General features: G+C 32.6%; 3 protein-coding genes across 4 annotated transcripts; 1 reads left to right on the top strand and 2 right to left on the bottom strand.

The window, feature by feature from the left end:
• Positions 1-262: 262 nt before the first annotated feature.
• On the bottom strand, positions 263-6,720 carry LOC110637851 (uncharacterized). 2 transcript variants are annotated; one of them, XM_021788206.2, is made up of 5 exons: positions 5,810-6,712; positions 4,027-4,063; positions 1,453-1,689; positions 1,322-1,369; positions 263-887 (listed from the first exon to the last, which is right to left on the bottom strand). In XM_021788206.2, exons 1-5 carry the CDS (start codon positions 6,112-6,114, stop codon positions 486-488), a joined length of 1,029 nt encoding a protein of 342 aa, XP_021643898.1. In that variant the 5' UTR covers positions 6,115-6,712; the 3' UTR covers positions 263-485. The 2 variants fall into 2 exon arrangements, with proteins under 2 accessions (XP_021643898.1, XP_021643900.1); XM_021788208.2 differs by having other exon boundaries at positions 803-877; positions 5,810-6,720.
• A 4,875-nt stretch (positions 6,721-11,595) lies between these two features.
• On the top strand, positions 11,596-13,512 carry LOC110637886 (uncharacterized). The gene is made up of 5 exons (XM_021788255.2): positions 11,596-11,814; positions 11,892-11,995; positions 12,088-12,213; positions 12,296-12,564; positions 13,159-13,512. The coding sequence occupies exons 1-5, from the start codon at positions 11,694-11,696 to the stop codon at positions 13,214-13,216; spliced, it is 678 nt and encodes a 225-aa protein (XP_021643947.2). The 5' UTR covers positions 11,596-11,693; the 3' UTR covers positions 13,217-13,512.
• A 2,905-nt stretch (positions 13,513-16,417) lies between these two features.
• On the bottom strand, positions 16,418-16,888 carry LOC110637887 (uncharacterized). The gene has a single exon (XM_021788256.2). The coding sequence runs from the start codon at positions 16,886-16,888 to the stop codon at positions 16,418-16,420; it is 471 nt and encodes a 156-aa protein (XP_021643948.2).
• Between the last annotated feature and the right edge of the window lie 17 nt (positions 16,889-16,905).

Here is a 16,905-nt window from a genome sequence, read left to right as displayed (position 1 = left end):
ACTGCTACTGATGTTATGTTAAACTTGGGACAATGAAGAACAAAGAACATAAGCCTAGAAGCCTTTGTTTCATCAAGATCACGATATAAAATGAATAAAAACACTCCTTGTTTGTCACTGCAAATGCCCTCAGGCATGAAGTGTTTGATGCAGAACAACTACTATTGTGATCCAGATCACCTGGTATACTCCATGTTTTGCTGGCACTACTGACTAGAAGAAAGAAGCTAAATCTAGAATGTTTTAACTTTTAAGACAATGGTGAAATTACAACATTTTCATCTTCAAATGAGAAGCTGTTTTTACAGGAGTTAAAATACATGATTTAGCTTAATTTGACTCGTGTTCTAAAGGTACATACAGATATACGTAAAAAATTACACTCGGACTTTATGCATGTTACAGAAGCAAGGGTTAAAAATAAATAACGTCTTCAAGTGGACCCATGCACATATTTTTATTGAAGAAGCTCCTTGTATAAGCAATCACCAGACCAAGCCTTTTCTTCTCCTAAATCTATCAACACGATCAGTGCTCATCCGAGACTTTTCAGGTTTATTTGGCTTCTTGGACTTCTCAAGTCTACTATCTAAACTATTTCTAGAGACTTCTGGAAGGTCAGCACCCGATTTAAAAGTATCTGATGTTCCACTCTCAGATGGTTTGTTCTGATTTTCCAACTCTACTGTTGTTTTCTTAGAGCCATTTGTTGCCGCTTTTGTTTTGCCTATGGTCAACACAAACTTCTTCAGATGTTTGATGAACTCTGGATAAAGCTCAAGATTGCAATGTCCGCCCCCACTTATCCATAATGGTTCATACTTCTCCTTGCAAAGCTCCCAAAGCTGTTTCCCATGATAGCAATCAACAACTTCATCTGCTGTTCCCTGGAAGAAGAAAAAATCATAATAACAATTTCATCTCTAATATCTGCCAACTAATGCCACACTGATTGTATCCTAATTCCCATCAACAATATTGTCAAAATAATTAGTATTTGATGATGGAATCTGTGAGGATCAGATGAATATTGCAGAGAATATAAAAATTGCTAACACAATATATAAAGCGAACAACAACGACAATAACAAAGTACAGATTATGATCTTACATTCATCCAACAATGTATCCCTGGTTAATTTACTATTAAAACAATCTTTTTACATTTGAAATTCTATAAAATAATAATCTAGCACATGAATGCATAAAATAATGCAATAAGACATCCTTCATTCAAGCAGCCAGCTTATTCGGTGGTTAATATTATGTCCCAAGCAGCCCAAACAAGGAGACAAATGAAGACAAGGAAGACAGTACTTACATGAATTACCAGAACAGGACAATTCACCATTCCAATTTTTTCGATGTTCTGAAAAGAAGAAAAATAAGTTATCACATGGAGAATTAAGCAGAAATATATAATAGAATTGGATTTAATATCACAAACATTACCTTGTAAATGTCAAACCAATACGTCCTCTTGACTGGGTATAATACCCTCATTCCGGACAAAATTGGGCTATGTAGAACCACGCTTCTCAAGTTTGGCAACCTTGAAGCAAGATCAACTGTAGGTCCACTACCAACAGACTGACCATAAAGTATTAATTGTTCATCTTTAACCCCATACTGTTCTCTAAGGCAATTATATGCAGCGTCTATATCTGCGTATGTATTACATTCAGTTGGCTGCTTTCAAAGAGCAGCAATGTTAGGAGCAACATCAGATAATTTCTTAATAAAATTTAACCATTGATGTGAAAAAACATGACAACTCAGTTTTTGATTCCAAAGGAACACAGCAAAATTGTATAGCAGCTCCAATGTACGCAGAGATGTCTCACACCATACTTTTTATTTATCTTTTATAGTCCAACATCAAAATTACTCTAGATGTGGCATAGACAATTCAATATTTAGTATCAAGTCCAAAGAAGTGTCAAAAACCATAGGAACACCTAGGCCTAATAGGTAAAACCGACTTGAGAATTTTAGCAAGAAATTCAAGAAAAAGAAGATAAGAAAAGGAAATGAAAAACTTCCATACACGTAATTGACAACCATAAGGATGTGTTTAATAAAAAGTTAAAAAATCAAGACTTAAATGTTATCCTTATAAGTTTTAACATTTAAAAAGTGTAATTGTTAACCTAGTCCTCCAATATTAACATTTAACCCCTCAGGAGGGTATAAACATTAATGAGATGAAAAGTTAATATAGTCTCTTTAAATATCCAAACAACATTAATGAGGGGTTAAAAGTTACAAGGGTAATAATTACTCCTTGTTAACCTTGTACCAAATGCCTCCTAATTGGAAATCAAAATGAATTGAAGTTCCACAAGAAAAAACATTAAAGGGATTTAGAATTCATTAATGAGGACCAAATACCACCAAGATCTTGTAACATTAAATATGAAGTGAAAATTAGAATGATATGGCTGGAAAATTGAGACAAATCATTTCCATAATAATACTTAACTCAACTCAACTCAACTCAACTAAATCTTTATCCCAAAAATTTATTGGGGTCGGCTATATGGATTCTCTTTCTCAACTCTAAACAATTTTTGGTAAAATCCTCGAAAATGTGTAATACTTTTACCTCATGTTGTATTACTCCCCTCCAAGTTAGTTTAGGTCTACCCCTTCTCTTCTTTCTATCCTTTAACTCAATATGCTCTACTTGTCCAATTGGAGCTTCCGTATGTCTATGCTTCACATGACCAAACCACCTCAATCTCCCTTCTCTCAACTTATTCTCAATTGGCACCACTCTTACCTTTTCTCAAATACTGTTATTACGGATTTTATCTAGTCTAGTATGGCCACTCATCCACCTTAACATTCTCATCTCCGTAACTCTCATCTTAGACACATACGGCTCCTTCATTGTTTAACACTCACTATCGTATAACATGGTAGGTCGTATGGCTGTACAGTAAAATTTTTCTTTCAACTTATTAGGAATTTTGCGATCACATAAAACTCCCGTGGCACGTCTCCAATTCAACCATCCGGCTTTAATCCTATGGCTAACATACTCCTTACACCCTCCATCTATCACCGGTTCGGCCTTCACTAAACTTGTAATGCATGTATTTTGTCTTCGTTCTACTTAACTTAAAGCCCTTTGACTCTAGAGTACTTCTCCAAAACTCTAGTTTTCTATTAACTCTTTCTCGCGTCCCATCTATCAAAACTATATCATCCGCAAACTTCATTCACCAAGGTATACTCTCTTATATATGTTTCGTCAATTCATATAGAACTAATGTAAAAAGACAAGGGCTCACAGTTGAACCTTGATGTAATCCAACTGAGATAGGAAATCTCTTTTATCCCCTCCCACTGTACGAACAATAATAATTGCTCCTTCATACATATCTTTCAACACTGATATGTACCTAATAGATACTCTCTTTTATTCTACCACTCTCCATAAGACATCCCTTGGAACACTATCATAAGCCTTCTCCAAATCTATAAAAAACATACGTAGATCTTTCTTCACATTTCTATATTTCTCCATTAATGCCTCAGAAAATAGTTCCCATCCCTTTCAGAATCCAGTTCTCATAAACAAATGTCCATTTTTCTAAAATGGTATATGTGTGTGTAGTGTGCGACTATGTGTGTGTGTGTGTGCGTGTGTGCGTGTGTGTGTGTGTGCGTGCGTGTGTGTGTGTGTGTGTGAGAGAGAGAGAGAGAGAGAGAGAGAGAGAGAGAGGGAGAAATTGGGTAGGTTCCATTAATACTACATGTGATAATGTGTAGTAATATTTGCATATGATATGCATCTACATAGCATATCAAGTCAATGATTCCATGTAAAATAAATTAATTCTATATGATTTAATTTTTTATTAAAACCTCTGAATTGTGAAGAGCATAACAAAACAAAGACATCTAAGTATGTGATAAAAGATGGATATTCAAAAAGGCACATGAATTTGGTAAAGCGAATATAGCATAAAGCTTCCGGTCAATCATTAAGAACTACGACGAGGAAACTTGGAATCTAACCTTTCCACTTGATTGTCCGTAGCCCGAGTAATCATACCTGAATAAAACCATGCAAATGATAGAAAAAATTAGCCAAAGCCAAACAAATATAGTTAAGTTCCCAAAGTGGGGTGAAAAAACCATCAACAATATGGAATATTAGTCTGTTTTGCGTTTCTGTTTTTGTCAGAGGAAATTTGTGTTTTATGTGCATGGCCAATCTAATGTTATACATAGTTTGTCACAAAGCAGTTATTATTTGTAAAGGAAGACCATATTAACAGTTCTGCAATCTGAAAAAATATTAGGGAAAAGGATAACTATCAAGGAATCACTTGAAAGATGGAGTTTCATTGCTATCATTTTCACTCCATAGACTCTGAATGCTAATTTTTTACTTAGCACAAAACAAATTGAAAATATCAGGACATATCTCTTCAACATTTTTTTTTCAACTTCTTGTGGAATCCCCAAACAAAAAAACTGCGAGTAAACTCAACGTTCACTAGAACAACCAGGCTAATTAGATAATACGAAAGCCCTTTTCTGGACAGATTCTATACTGCCACACTAGATTCCATTTTTGTTCCAATAGCGAATGAAGTTTTTCATTATCCTGCCATTGAAATGCACAAACACCTCCAAGATCAGAATGTGAAGTAACCACATCTCTCACATTGCTTAGAGAAGGTGAGAATGCCTTTCTAGCAATCTCTCAAGCTGTTAAAAACTATTACTTGTATCCAATTAAGCAGGTGTCATGCTGGTTGATAAAGGATTGTTAAGGGTAGGGTTTAGTTGGGATTTTTTTTTTTTAAAAAAAAAAGGAAAATAAGGTTGTGGCCAACTGTAAAGATGCTGGTTCTATAAAACAGGATATTTTATATGTTAAAGATATTTTTATGCTAATTGATAGCGGGAAGAAAGAACTGCAGATCTGTATTTCACTCCGCATTATCTGAAAATTTGAAGAAAAGATTGAAAGCTTTGGGATGTACTTCTAAAAGTCCTTGCCATCACACCTAAAGCCTTGTTGGCTCTACACCTGGATTAGAGTTCTATCAAAGAATCTAAAAACAGCTAAAGCTTCTGGTATTTCTGAAAAATTTCTACTCATCCATTAACAAAGTTAAGTTTCGAGTCAATATGATAGAGAGTCCTAATACTTATAGGACCAAAATGATATCACATCCAATCTTTTTTCCCTAAATAGATGTTCAAAAAAAATTTCCCTAAAAAGGAATTAGACAATTTTTTAGAAGAAAGAAGAAAGCAAGGGCTTGAGCAGTTGAGCTACCAGCATTGCAACAAAAATACCCAACCAGCAGACTATTGCTCAATGGCGGAAATTACATATTCAATCCCCAACAAGCTGCTCCTAAACTGCTTAGTTTTTTTATAGCCCTACCAATAGCACTGATAAAAGTAGAACTCATTTTTCCAACATTGTACTTCTTGAATTCACTCTCCAATAATATTTGTAATTAACTTCCCCCGAAACATACCCTATATCCCACAAGTATCAAGCAAGGATTGTAACAGAAAATCCATCAAATAAGTTTGCAGACATCAAAAACCAAGATTCCTTCTTAACAAATTAAAAAAAAAAAAAAAAATTTCTTCCGCATTTACAGGCAGAAAGCCCTCCGATAACTTAACGAACTGTTTCAGAACGATTAATTCAGACACCAAAAAGTGCATCTAATCCACCAAATTAAGCAACATTTTTTAAGTTTTATAGTCTACCTATGAAGTACTAATCAAGAAAAATCATATTAAAATTAAAGAAAGGAAATAACAATACCCCATGAGATTAATGCGAAGGCGTTTACTCAATTCGACGAAGAGCTCAAACATCTGCCCCAAATCAGCTGCATTTCCATGGGAATATAGCAGAGTTAATGATGCTCTGGGATGTTTTATATGAATGGCCACGATTTCGTTTCCTCGTCGAGTCCGGAGCTTCAGAACATCCACTTCATCGCTCCTCGGGACCTCCGGAATGACAAGTTTACCGGGGCTGGACTCGTCTGCTACCACAGTGTATGAGGGAGGATTTGGCGGGAAGAAAGCGAACTTTGCTGCTATTGACGAGGTGACTCCGCCCATCTTGTAATCATCAGAAGCTGTGGATTCATAAATTACTGCTGCCCACTCTCCTCTAAAGCTTCAGATCTTATACAAAGACAGAAACTAGAGAGAAAGAGTGATATGATGATCAGAGAGAAGTGGTGCTACTGGTGTTATTGATGGTGGTGGCGGTGTTAGTGGCAGTGATGGTTATTAGGGAGAGATGGAGGAAATAAACGGAAGGAAGTAGAAGGAGAAAAGAAAAGTAGAGAAAGTGGCAAGAAAGAAAAATAAAAGAGAAGGAAAAGAAAGGGCAAAAGAAGAAGAACCACAAGAGATCGAATCTGGGGGCGCGTTCACCGCGAGAGGGCGGAGCGTGAAAGTGAATCCAGAAAGAACCGTGTCAAAATTGGCCGAGGAATTTCACCTTTTTCGCAGAATGAGCTTTTTTTTTTTTTATGGGATTTGAAGAATAAGCTCTCAATTGTCGTTTTAGACTGGTTTTTGGCTTGAGAGAGAGACCGTTCAGTGGAGATTGTCGCCTGGGCTCAGGACGATGCCTTCTACAGCAAAAGGACACTATACTATGCCGTTGTTATTGAAGTATAAATATACTGAATACATAGTAGAAGATGGTAGGGTTGCTCAGGTTCGATTAATCCGAATCATTCCATTTAATTGTTTTTAATTTCTTCATGAGTTTTTTTTTTTTATGAAATAACGAAAAATATTTTAATATAATTTATTTAATTTAAATTTAAATTTTTAAAATTAGTTATAATATTAAATATTTTAATTATAAAATAAAATATTAATTTATCAATATATAATAATTAAAAATATAAATAAATTTATAAATCTGATTAATCGACTTTTACGAGGTGGTGGTTTTGGGGGGGCAGGGACCCACAGGTGTTGTATTGGCATGGAGAAGGATGGGGTCTACGTGGAAAATTGGTGACGTGTAATAAAAGGTATTGAAGATGTCATTAGCGAGTAGGTATTTTGAACGTTGGTGGTCCTGCGATGTCGCTTGGATGGATGTATACGCGAGAGCATATGGGGTGGACCTTCCCATATGGGAGTTTCCTTAGTGGATTTGTGGGGCAAGACTCAGCACTCGAGAGTGTGTTCAGACGTCAGTCGCACGCGCCTACTTTTTTATAATTATTCAAAATTTATTTATTTCAAAAAAATATTTTTTAATTTTTTAATATTTAAAATATTTAAAAATTAATAAAAAAATTTTCTTAATTAAAAAAATTAAGTATTTTTTATTTTTGAAAAAATATTTATATATATAATAAATTTATATTATTAATTTAATATTAAAATTAAATAATAAATATTTTTATTAAAAAATAAAATAATATTTTTTATAAAAAATATTATATATATATATATTATTTTTAGTGAAATAAATAAAATTATAATTTGAATATGTTTATTTTAAAATTTAAATTTAAGATATTTATTTATTTATTTAGGGTGAAAAGGAGAGTATGAACGAGAGTATGATAACCAAAAGCTGATGCCAAAAAAAATCGTCAACAGGGCCAACTATTTCCCTTCATATCTCAATCATTCATTACCGCTGCACGTGCCGAAGAAGCAACTGCCAAGTCCTTATGCTGCGTTAAAAAAGAAAAAAAAATCTACATCTATATTTTTTTTTGTATATCATAATATTTTTCTATATCTATTTTTTCGATTTATAAATACTAATGTCTCAAACTATATGGCCACCTCTCTATATTTATAATTGTTTTTTTCAAAAGGCAGATTCATGACTTAATTACAAACACAAATGGCTAAAACCAAGGCTCACCTAAGAGAATCCTAGAACTAGTGAGATAAAAACAAAAAAAGCCAAATCAATGTCGCCTGCCTCACGTTACCACACCGTCTTGCCAGATCGTTGAGAAGCTTAGCCTAACATATTAACAATAACCAACACGAGCAAGAATCGGGGGAACGCTTCCTTTGGTAGCCATGCACGGCGAAGATTGAACCATATGCAAGAATAGATCCATTGCAGGACACAGCACCCCAATCTCTGGATGTTGAATTATGTGCCTCTGGTGGAAAAGAATGACAGAGCTCTCAGCCTCTCAATTTCATGCGGCTATAGAATTAGTGATATTATAGAGAGAGTTTTCCTGCAATAACAATAATAATAATAATAATAATAATAATAATAATAATATTATGGAGCCGATAGTTATCAGTTATTTGATAGCAATTAAAAAATGAATGATTAAGAGTTAACATGTAAAAAATATCAACTAAGAGTTTTAGTTTTAGTAAAATTATAAATTATTTTAAAATTTTAATTTAGTTAAAAGCATAAATAGGAAAACTTTGTTCTAGTTATTCAATATTAATTTTTAATCGATTTAAATTATATTTTCAATTAATGGACTTTGATAAAAGGAGGAAAAGCTTGAAGGTGGGGTATGGAAATGGAAGTGGTAGGAAATGGATGGCACCTTTGATTTTTTTTTTTTTTTAATAAAAAAAGTGGGTCCCGCCCCAAGCACATAGATTATTCATCACCAACTTTCTCATAATTGAAGTCGGAGAAAAAAAAAAAGGTTGAAAATGGAAATAATCACTCCTCAATTTCACCCTTAATAAACACAAGTTCACCATCGCCCTCGTATGTCCTGTAATACCTTAAAATGTACACTAATACCATTTTTTTTTTTGGCGAATTATGATAAAGTTGTTAAGTAATTGCCTTTAATTTTAAATAAATTAACCTATACAAATGACAAAGAGCTGAAAATTTGGACGAAATTATTAAATAATTGATGAAATATATTGTGAAATAATTAACCTATGTTTTGCTCCATGTTGACAGCCTCTGAAGATGGTGGCGACAGCGGTTGCTATTTGGGGCCGTCTACCACAGCTAGGGTTTGGCAAGTTAGGCTGGACTTATGTGCTAGGGTTAGGTTTCCTGTGTTTAGCCAAGGGTTGATTTGTAATATGAACCCAGATTTTTTATTTTTATTTTTTTAAAAATACAATACCAATTAGGATAAGATTAAACGGTTTTTAAAATCATTACTACACTTATAAGTTTAGTCTATGGACTCTTACTCCCATATTGATACTTTTATCTCTTGTGGAAAAATAAAGGAGATTTTTTTTGGTCTTTTCAAATCAGTAAAGTAAAGCTGAAACCGAAAAGCATTTCTTTCTAATTTCCATAAATTTTCATTACAAGTCTTTTCTTTTGGCTTTCATTGGAAAGGCCATTTGTCCCCCATTTTTTTAACTCTCTCTCTTTGGAAATCATCTCTTCAGGCTTAATTAATAAGCCAATTCAAAGCGACAAAAAGTTCGTATTATTTTGATACTCAATATATCCATAATTTATTGCTCTCACATCGGTCGATATATATACATAGGAAATTGGGAATTGTCAATCCTGCTTGAATTATGAGTATTGTACAATCTTGTATGCAAAGAACTTGTATTATATATAATTTAAAGAAAATAAAACTAAGGTAGTTTAAAAAACGAAGAGGCCAACATGAATTGCTGCTCAAATTAAATTCGGCTAATGACCAATTAAAGAATTTCAAGTCGTTGTAATTTTAGCCTTTGTTGAGCTTCCATCAAAGGATGGCAGGCAGTTATCAATTGATTTTTTTGTTGGGGTTGGGGGGGTATAGTATCGATAATTTATAAATGCTGTATTAAGTTTAGATTTCTAATAAAATTTTGTTTGAAATGGAAATTTATTGGTGGGATGGATCTGAGTATTATTGTTGCTGCATATGATTTGGACCATCTCTTATGCTTGGTATTTACTTATGTAACACCATGTAACATCTCTCACAATTGTATACCCATTGTCCGTATTAAAAAGATTTTTTTTTCTCTTTTAGAAATGCATCACTATTTTTAATACGTATGTAAGTTCTATTTAGTATGACATAATTAAAATTATAATGTAATCATAATTATATTATATGTTTAATTATATTATTTGGTAATACAAACAAAATTAATGTAATAGAATGACATATATAATGTAATGATTATTATATATTTTAATTATAATTAATTACGTTATGTAATTATTATTCTATTATATTAAATTTTATTTTTGTTATCAAACAGCGTAATCAAATATATAATGTAATCATGATTACATTATAATTTTGATTATGTCATATTAAATATAGTCTTAGAGTATTCTATAATTTTCTGTGATTATCAATTGTCAAATTCACATCTAAAAAAATTTAAGTAGATCAAACTTAGATAAAGAAAATATATAAAAAATTAAATAAAGAAAAAGAAAAGCATCAGAGCAGGCAACACAAAAGATGCCCCCCCAAAAAAAAAATTCCTTCCATATCTGGTGCTTTTTTGCAGCCATAGGATCTACTGTAATTGACCAATTCTACTCTTATTCTTGTGTATTCAATTCCATTTATTACGAAAAGTTTAAAATAAACTCTCCATATGCAGTAATTTAATTATACATAATAAAATAAGACTAATTTATTAAATAAATAAAATTTACATATTTATATCTTAAATTTTATAAATTTAAATAATTTTTTTATATGCAGAATATATATGCAACTCCTCTTAGCTTAATTTAGTAATTAAATTATATATATATGGTAATATATTTGCAGCTTACAAAAGATGATAATAATAATAATAAAATATCAAACATGTTCATAGCCTAACTAGTGTATAAAAGATATTGATAATACTTGCCCAAAACCAAGTTAAATATTCAGCACTTGAAACAAATGATCTAATGTGATAATCAAAGTGTCGAGACTTGGTCAAATGGTCAAATCGAGTGAAAGGCTGCTCAACTATCTAGATTGAATAGGATTGAGCCGAGCAGAGGATAGTTCGGTTTAAACTCAGACCGAATAGCAATAGGAGAAGCAATGCTAATACTCACTTGCCAACATGAACATCACATATACTGGATAACAACATTGCCAAGTCAAGATTAAGCCCTGATTTATAAAAAACAATCTCGAGATATCAACTCAACGTTAGCGAGATTGTAGCAGATCGCGACAATAGCTATTTTGCTTAAACTTATAAATATTAGTAGCTGCTATTAATCAAGTACAAAAACTCTGTCAAATTTGTTATTCATTTGCTTTCTAATTTTCATTTACACACTCCTTATGGAAATTCTAACTAGAGCATTAGAATAGCTGGTTAAAAGATCACCGACCTCATATCTCCTTGTTTTATAGGTTTATCTGACATTGGAATTGAATTTCAGAGACTCACAGTAGCATCAACTATATAAATATTAAAAAAAAATCAATTATTTTTCATTATGAGATTCAATCACGATGGAGAATCCATCTAACTTTTAAAAGTTAAATTCATTAATTATTATTTGGTAAACGGTGAGATTAAACTTGACTTTGGAAGAGAGAGATTGTAACAGGTGATATTCAAATTCTAGTGTACATTCTGAAAATCTCATCTATCTTTGACAACCAAAATAAAATAATTGGTTTCTCCATATGGAATAGGTCTGCAAACTAAAGTCCCACATTTTATGTTTCTATTCACTTCCATTTCTTTGTACAAACCCAACTTTGAGTTTCAATATCATGTATGAATTGCTCTCTCAATTCAAAGCCCAAGTTCCTCATCATTCTCTAGTTTTTGATGACACTGTAACAGCAACTATTGTCCAACCAGAGTTCCTCAGTGAAGCAGTATTTTCAGGAGGTACTTATACTTCTTCTGTCTTCTCCTTTCTCACATTCTAGCTTTTTTCTACTATAATTAACACATGGGCATTGCAGGTAGTTTCTGGTATCTTGAAGCTGCCTTTGGTCGTGTAGATGGAGTCATCAAAACAGCTACAGGTTACTGTAGAGGAACCTGGGAAAAACCCACATACAGAGAGGTAATTAACAACCCAAAAATCTTGTTTATATTATTTTTTTTTCCTGATTACAGAAACTAAATTCTCTTTTGGATATTAATCTAATCACACAGGTTCGTGAAGGTAGAACTGGCCATACCGAAGCTGCAAAAGTCATATTTGATAACAGAAGACTCTCATACAGATTCTTTTGTGATATCTTCTGGGACACCCATGATCCTACTAACAAGGATTACCTTGTAATATTCTCCCCTCCTTGGAACTGCACATCACTTTCTTTTTGGGTTTTTTTCACAGCAGAGTATATATTATCTGATGCAGAATTTTTGTTTAAGCACACACTACAGATCTGCCATCTTTTACTACAATGAGGAAGAGAGGAAGCAGGCACATCAGTCGAAGATCAGACGGCAGATGAAGCTGAACAAGAGGATTGTTACGAAAATTGTACTATTGGATTCCACATTTTACATGGCAGAAAACCAAAATCAGAAATACTATTTGCAGAAGAGATATAGGGTGTGTGAAAGCCTGAGTCTCAGAAGCACAGAGCAGTTCGTAGAGTCAAACATTGCTTGCAAACTCAACGGGTAATATTCTGCATCGAAATCTAAAATATTATGAGAATATCTTTGATTAGAAGACATGTCAAATAAGCTAGTTATGCAGAATTGAAAACTGTTATTTTTAATTATTTTTTTCTTTAAAATATTAGGAGCATGATGCACTCTCTGCATAAAATGTTTAAATTTATTTTGACCAGCAGACTGAGGATATGACATTGACACCATGGATGACATTTCTTGGTTTCAATTCTCTAACAATGGCTAAGCTGGCATCATACCGTTTAAGATATTTAGAAATTGGTTACTAGGGCTCCAATTAATCCTCAGCCAAACTGAAGAAAAAGAAACAAACTGAAGAAACAGAAAATTTCCTGGTGAATTTTCTAGTCTTAGCGTCATGGTTTTCTATATAATACTTGACAATATCTCATGGCATGACCTGATTGCAATAAAAAAAAGTGTTAAATTAGTTCATTTTGTTTGCAAGGGTTGTTTTTGTTGATGGTAAAAATGCATAATTAATTCATATTTGACATAAGTAATTAGTTGTAAACTAATCGAAGAGATTATAAATTTGTATTTGGGTGTACGAATAATTTTTCGTTTTTAAATGTGCAGGATTCTTGCCATGGATGGGAAAATGATTGTTGATGTTGACAGCATTTTTAGAAACTAATGTCCTTCCAAAGCAAACCCAATCAGCATGTGCAGAAATAACTGATGATGTGAGTAAAAATTGACGAAGAGAAAGAAGTTAATTTACTCGTCCAAAGATCAAGTCAGGAGAAGAGGGCTGATTTTTCGGTTGCCGAAACAAAAACTCGAGATTGTGTTTGTGCTGGTGTTTGGGTTTCGGCTGACAGTTTGAGCATTATGGGCATTGGGATGGACGACAGATCGAATGTCTTAACAGTTATGGGCTTCATTACAAGGGTTTTATATATATATATATATATAATTTATTTATGTAACTCGCATATAATATAACGGCTTCAGGTCTTTGGGCTTGTACATTGAATTTTTATCTGTATTAATAAAATTATTATTTTAATAAATTATTTTATTATTATTATTTAATGAAAATTTTATTTTATGTGTTGACCGTTGACTATGTATGTACGTCCTATAATATACACGCTAAATTACATTAAAAATTTTTTGACTTATTTTTGATAGCAAAAGAAAATGTTGTGTTTTTGAAGAGATGTAGATTAATAGATAGTCTTCCTATCTTCACGTCCAAGTGATTATGATCTGCTCTTATCTTATCAATATCAAATATGAATTCTCACACTCCTATCAACACCAAAATGTTGTAAATATTTTAATGTGTTCATGTATGATTTTATCAATATATTATGTGGATTATTTAAACCAATTAAATTACTATTCATTCGATCGTCGATTATATTATTTCTTTTTTAAGTAATTTATGCATTATAAATATTTCTAAGTTTCATGCGAAACATAACTATAATAAGTGAATTCGTAATACAAATTAGACATTTCTTTTTCAAGTATTTATGTGGTCGCAAGTAATTTTTTTCAGTATAAAAAAAAATTTATCTTTAAATATCTTGTATAAAATTATGTAAAAAAAATTACTAATAATAGTATTAAAACAAAAATTAAAATTTAAAGATTCTTTTTATATTTCTATAGACCATGAGTTAAATAATAGGTTTTATTTGAATAAAAAAATTATATTTTTAAGAAATATTTTTTTTTCCTGAAAAACTGAAAATATACTATAAAAGCTGAATCAGCAGTTGAATTACTTTAATATAGCATATTTTAATTTTAATTTTTTAATAAGTAACATTTTAAATCACCTTTCAGTTGGCTATCATGTTATCATAGGTATTTATACCCTTAAATAATAAATCTGCATTACAATTATTTATGTATAATTTAAAAAAAAATGATCTTTAACCTTTATTGAAATTAAAAAAGAATCGGATAGCACAAGACTTTAAAGATTCGATTCCAATTGAATTTGGAATTAAAAATTGACGAAAATGGATAGTGATTTTGGTCTCTTTGCCTTTATCACGAGCTTATTTTAGTCATTTTCATGTATTATGTATCACATATTGACATAATTAATAGCAAATTCAATAAATAATAGAACTATATAGCTAGTGGAATGCTGGTAGGACAAGATAGGTTAGCAATCTAATGACCTTTGAATGTAAAACAAGCAAAGCAAAAGCTTTTTTAGCTTATGCTTCAAAGCAACAAAGATCGATTTACAAAGTCCAAGTGGACCTTAAGTAACCCTTAAATACAGGAGCTCAATTGCCAAAAAGAAGAACATCGTTCCAAGTTCAATCATGCTCTTTTTTTTTTTTTTTTTTTTAAATGAATAGCAACAGTTTTTGTCTTGCATAAAATAAAAATAAAAACTAACATTTGTTTTGGAGAAAAAGACAGAAAAAATATATTAATAATGTAAATATATTTGACATTGACTGGACCATGAAATTATCACATAACAGGGATTCTCAAACAATGTTTTACTTTTGCCATTATTATAAGTTTGAAATCCTAACAGGCTCCCTTCAAATTATTATTATTAATTGTTGGGGGTGTGTGCGTATATATATATATTCAAATTGTGAACTCTTCTCATGAGTGATTGTTAGCATCTTAATGTGTGATTAGATTAGTATTACAATGACAAAGTGCACATATGTCATAATATCAGAGATCATGATTTAAATGTGACTTTTTCTTGATGCTATAATTTTTTTTTTTATTGTTAACCCAAAATATTATCTTAATGCACCTCTAACCCCAAAATTAAATGAAATCTACATTAGCATCTCTACACCCCCAAATTCAAAGACCATGATTACAATTTAACTTTGTGTGAAATGATGAACATCATTTAAAACCCCAAAATTGGCAAATGTGAGACTCCACTAATAATGACAGAAATGTATATGTACCCAAATTAAAATTTTACAATAATTGAGGAGATATACAAAACAGGCATACACCACCCCTTGCCAACCACATAAAATCCTCAACACAATTATGGAACGTCCATCCCTGAGCACCAACACATGGTGGATGCAATCAGACAGACATTTTATTAAAACATATTAATTGTCTCGTATCTCTGTCTTTCTGCTTGTCCTCATCATCTATAGCACCTTCAATGCTTCTACCCCACCCAAAAATATTAAATATTTATATACACAAATAAATGAATCAATCTCAGCATTTCAAATCCCTCTATTTTTCTATTAAAAATTTGTATAGAACAAAAAGCACTTCCTTGGTCTTTCTGCCTTTTCCTTCTTATCTACTACTAAGCCATTGCAATATAGGATCTCTTCCTTTCGCAATTAATCCAATCTCTTTTTTTATTTAATTTTTATTTTTACCATTTTAATATCGTTAAACCACTTTAACCCTATTTCAATGCTTTCTATTATTCTAACGAACACTAAAAAGCCTAAGTCTCTTAATATGATCTATACCCATAGGATTTTCAACCTCCCTTAACAACTCCTAAGTGAGCTTACTGCTCCCTAGAAATTTAGCGCCTATGCTAACGTGCATCCAGTCAACACTGCACCGACTCTTTCTGGCCGTTACGCGAACAGTTAGATGCATATGCTAGCAACGGCCCCCGGTGCACATTAGCATGATATTAACATCTAAAGAATTATTCACTTGGAATTTGTAGATTTTTTTTACACACATTAAGTAAACACGAAATAAATATTAACAGAGAAATGGGACTATTAAATTCTAAAATGCTTTACGAAATTAGCTAAAAATTAAAAAAAAAAAGCTTTACGAAATTAACAAAAATGGAAAATTATTTATCAATTTAACCTTACATTTTTTTTTTGCAGATATTTCACTACTCAGGGATGGTTACCAACACCGGTCGCCAAGCTCTCCTCAGTAACCTATACCTAAACGTACCAGATACCGGTCTCAGCGAACCACCTCCACCGCGCCGAGCAGCCAAACCTCCAGCGCCACCGCCACCAGTGCCACTGGCACTACCGGCAACCGGTAACACCTCTACTGCATCATCACTATCATCCGGATTATCATTCTCCTTATCTTCAAAAGGCGGCGATGAAACGAACAGGTCCTTCAATTTCCTCCTAACTCTCTTTTTCTCTGGAGGACCGTTCTGGAGCTCAGATTGGTCATTACGGCGGGGAATTCGGCGGCGGTGGTGGTCAGCGGAGCGGGAGAGAAGCATGCGGAGTGTCTTGCGGCGGCGGAGGTGGACGACGGGGCTAGTCGTGGGACTTTGCGTAGGGCTTCCGGCTACTGCACATTGAGTGGCGAGAAGCTTGAATTTCTGAAGAGTCGCCATTGAATCCGTTGATTACT

Source organism: Hevea brasiliensis, chromosome 16, assembly GCF_030052815.1.
Source record: "Hevea brasiliensis isolate MT/VB/25A 57/8 chromosome 16, ASM3005281v1, whole genome shotgun sequence".
Taxonomy (NCBI): Eukaryota; Viridiplantae; Streptophyta; class Magnoliopsida; order Malpighiales; family Euphorbiaceae; genus Hevea; species Hevea brasiliensis.
This window is presented reverse-complemented; position numbering and strand designations above follow the sequence as displayed.

Excerpts from the sequence above, each read along its gene's own strand:
- LOC110637851 (XM_021788206.2), bottom strand. The coding sequence starts at position 6,114 with ATGGGCGGAGTCACCTCGTCAATAGCAGCAAAGTTCGCTTTCTTCCCG. Across the intron at positions 4,064-5,809 it reads CTTCGCATTAATCTCATGGG|GTATGATTACTCGGGCTACG; the intron begins GTATTGTTATTT and ends GGTTTTATTCAG. Across the intron at positions 888-1,321 it reads GTCCTGTTCTGGTAATTCAT|GGAACAGCAGATGAAGTTGT; the intron begins GTAAGTACTGTC and ends TTCTTCTTCCAG.
- LOC110637886 (XM_021788255.2), top strand. The coding sequence starts at position 11,694 with ATGTATGAATTGCTCTCTCAATTCAAAGCCCAAGTTCCTCATCATTCT. Across the intron at positions 11,815-11,891 it reads TGAAGCAGTATTTTCAGGAG|GTAGTTTCTGGTATCTTGAA; the intron begins GTACTTATACTT and ends TGGGCATTGCAG. Across the intron at positions 12,214-12,295 it reads CTACTAACAAGGATTACCTT|AATTTTTGTTTAAGCACACA; the intron begins GTAATATTCTCC and ends TATCTGATGCAG.
- LOC110637887 (XM_021788256.2), bottom strand. The coding sequence starts at position 16,888 with ATGGCGACTCTTCAGAAATTCAAGCTTCTCGCCACTCAATGTGCAGTA.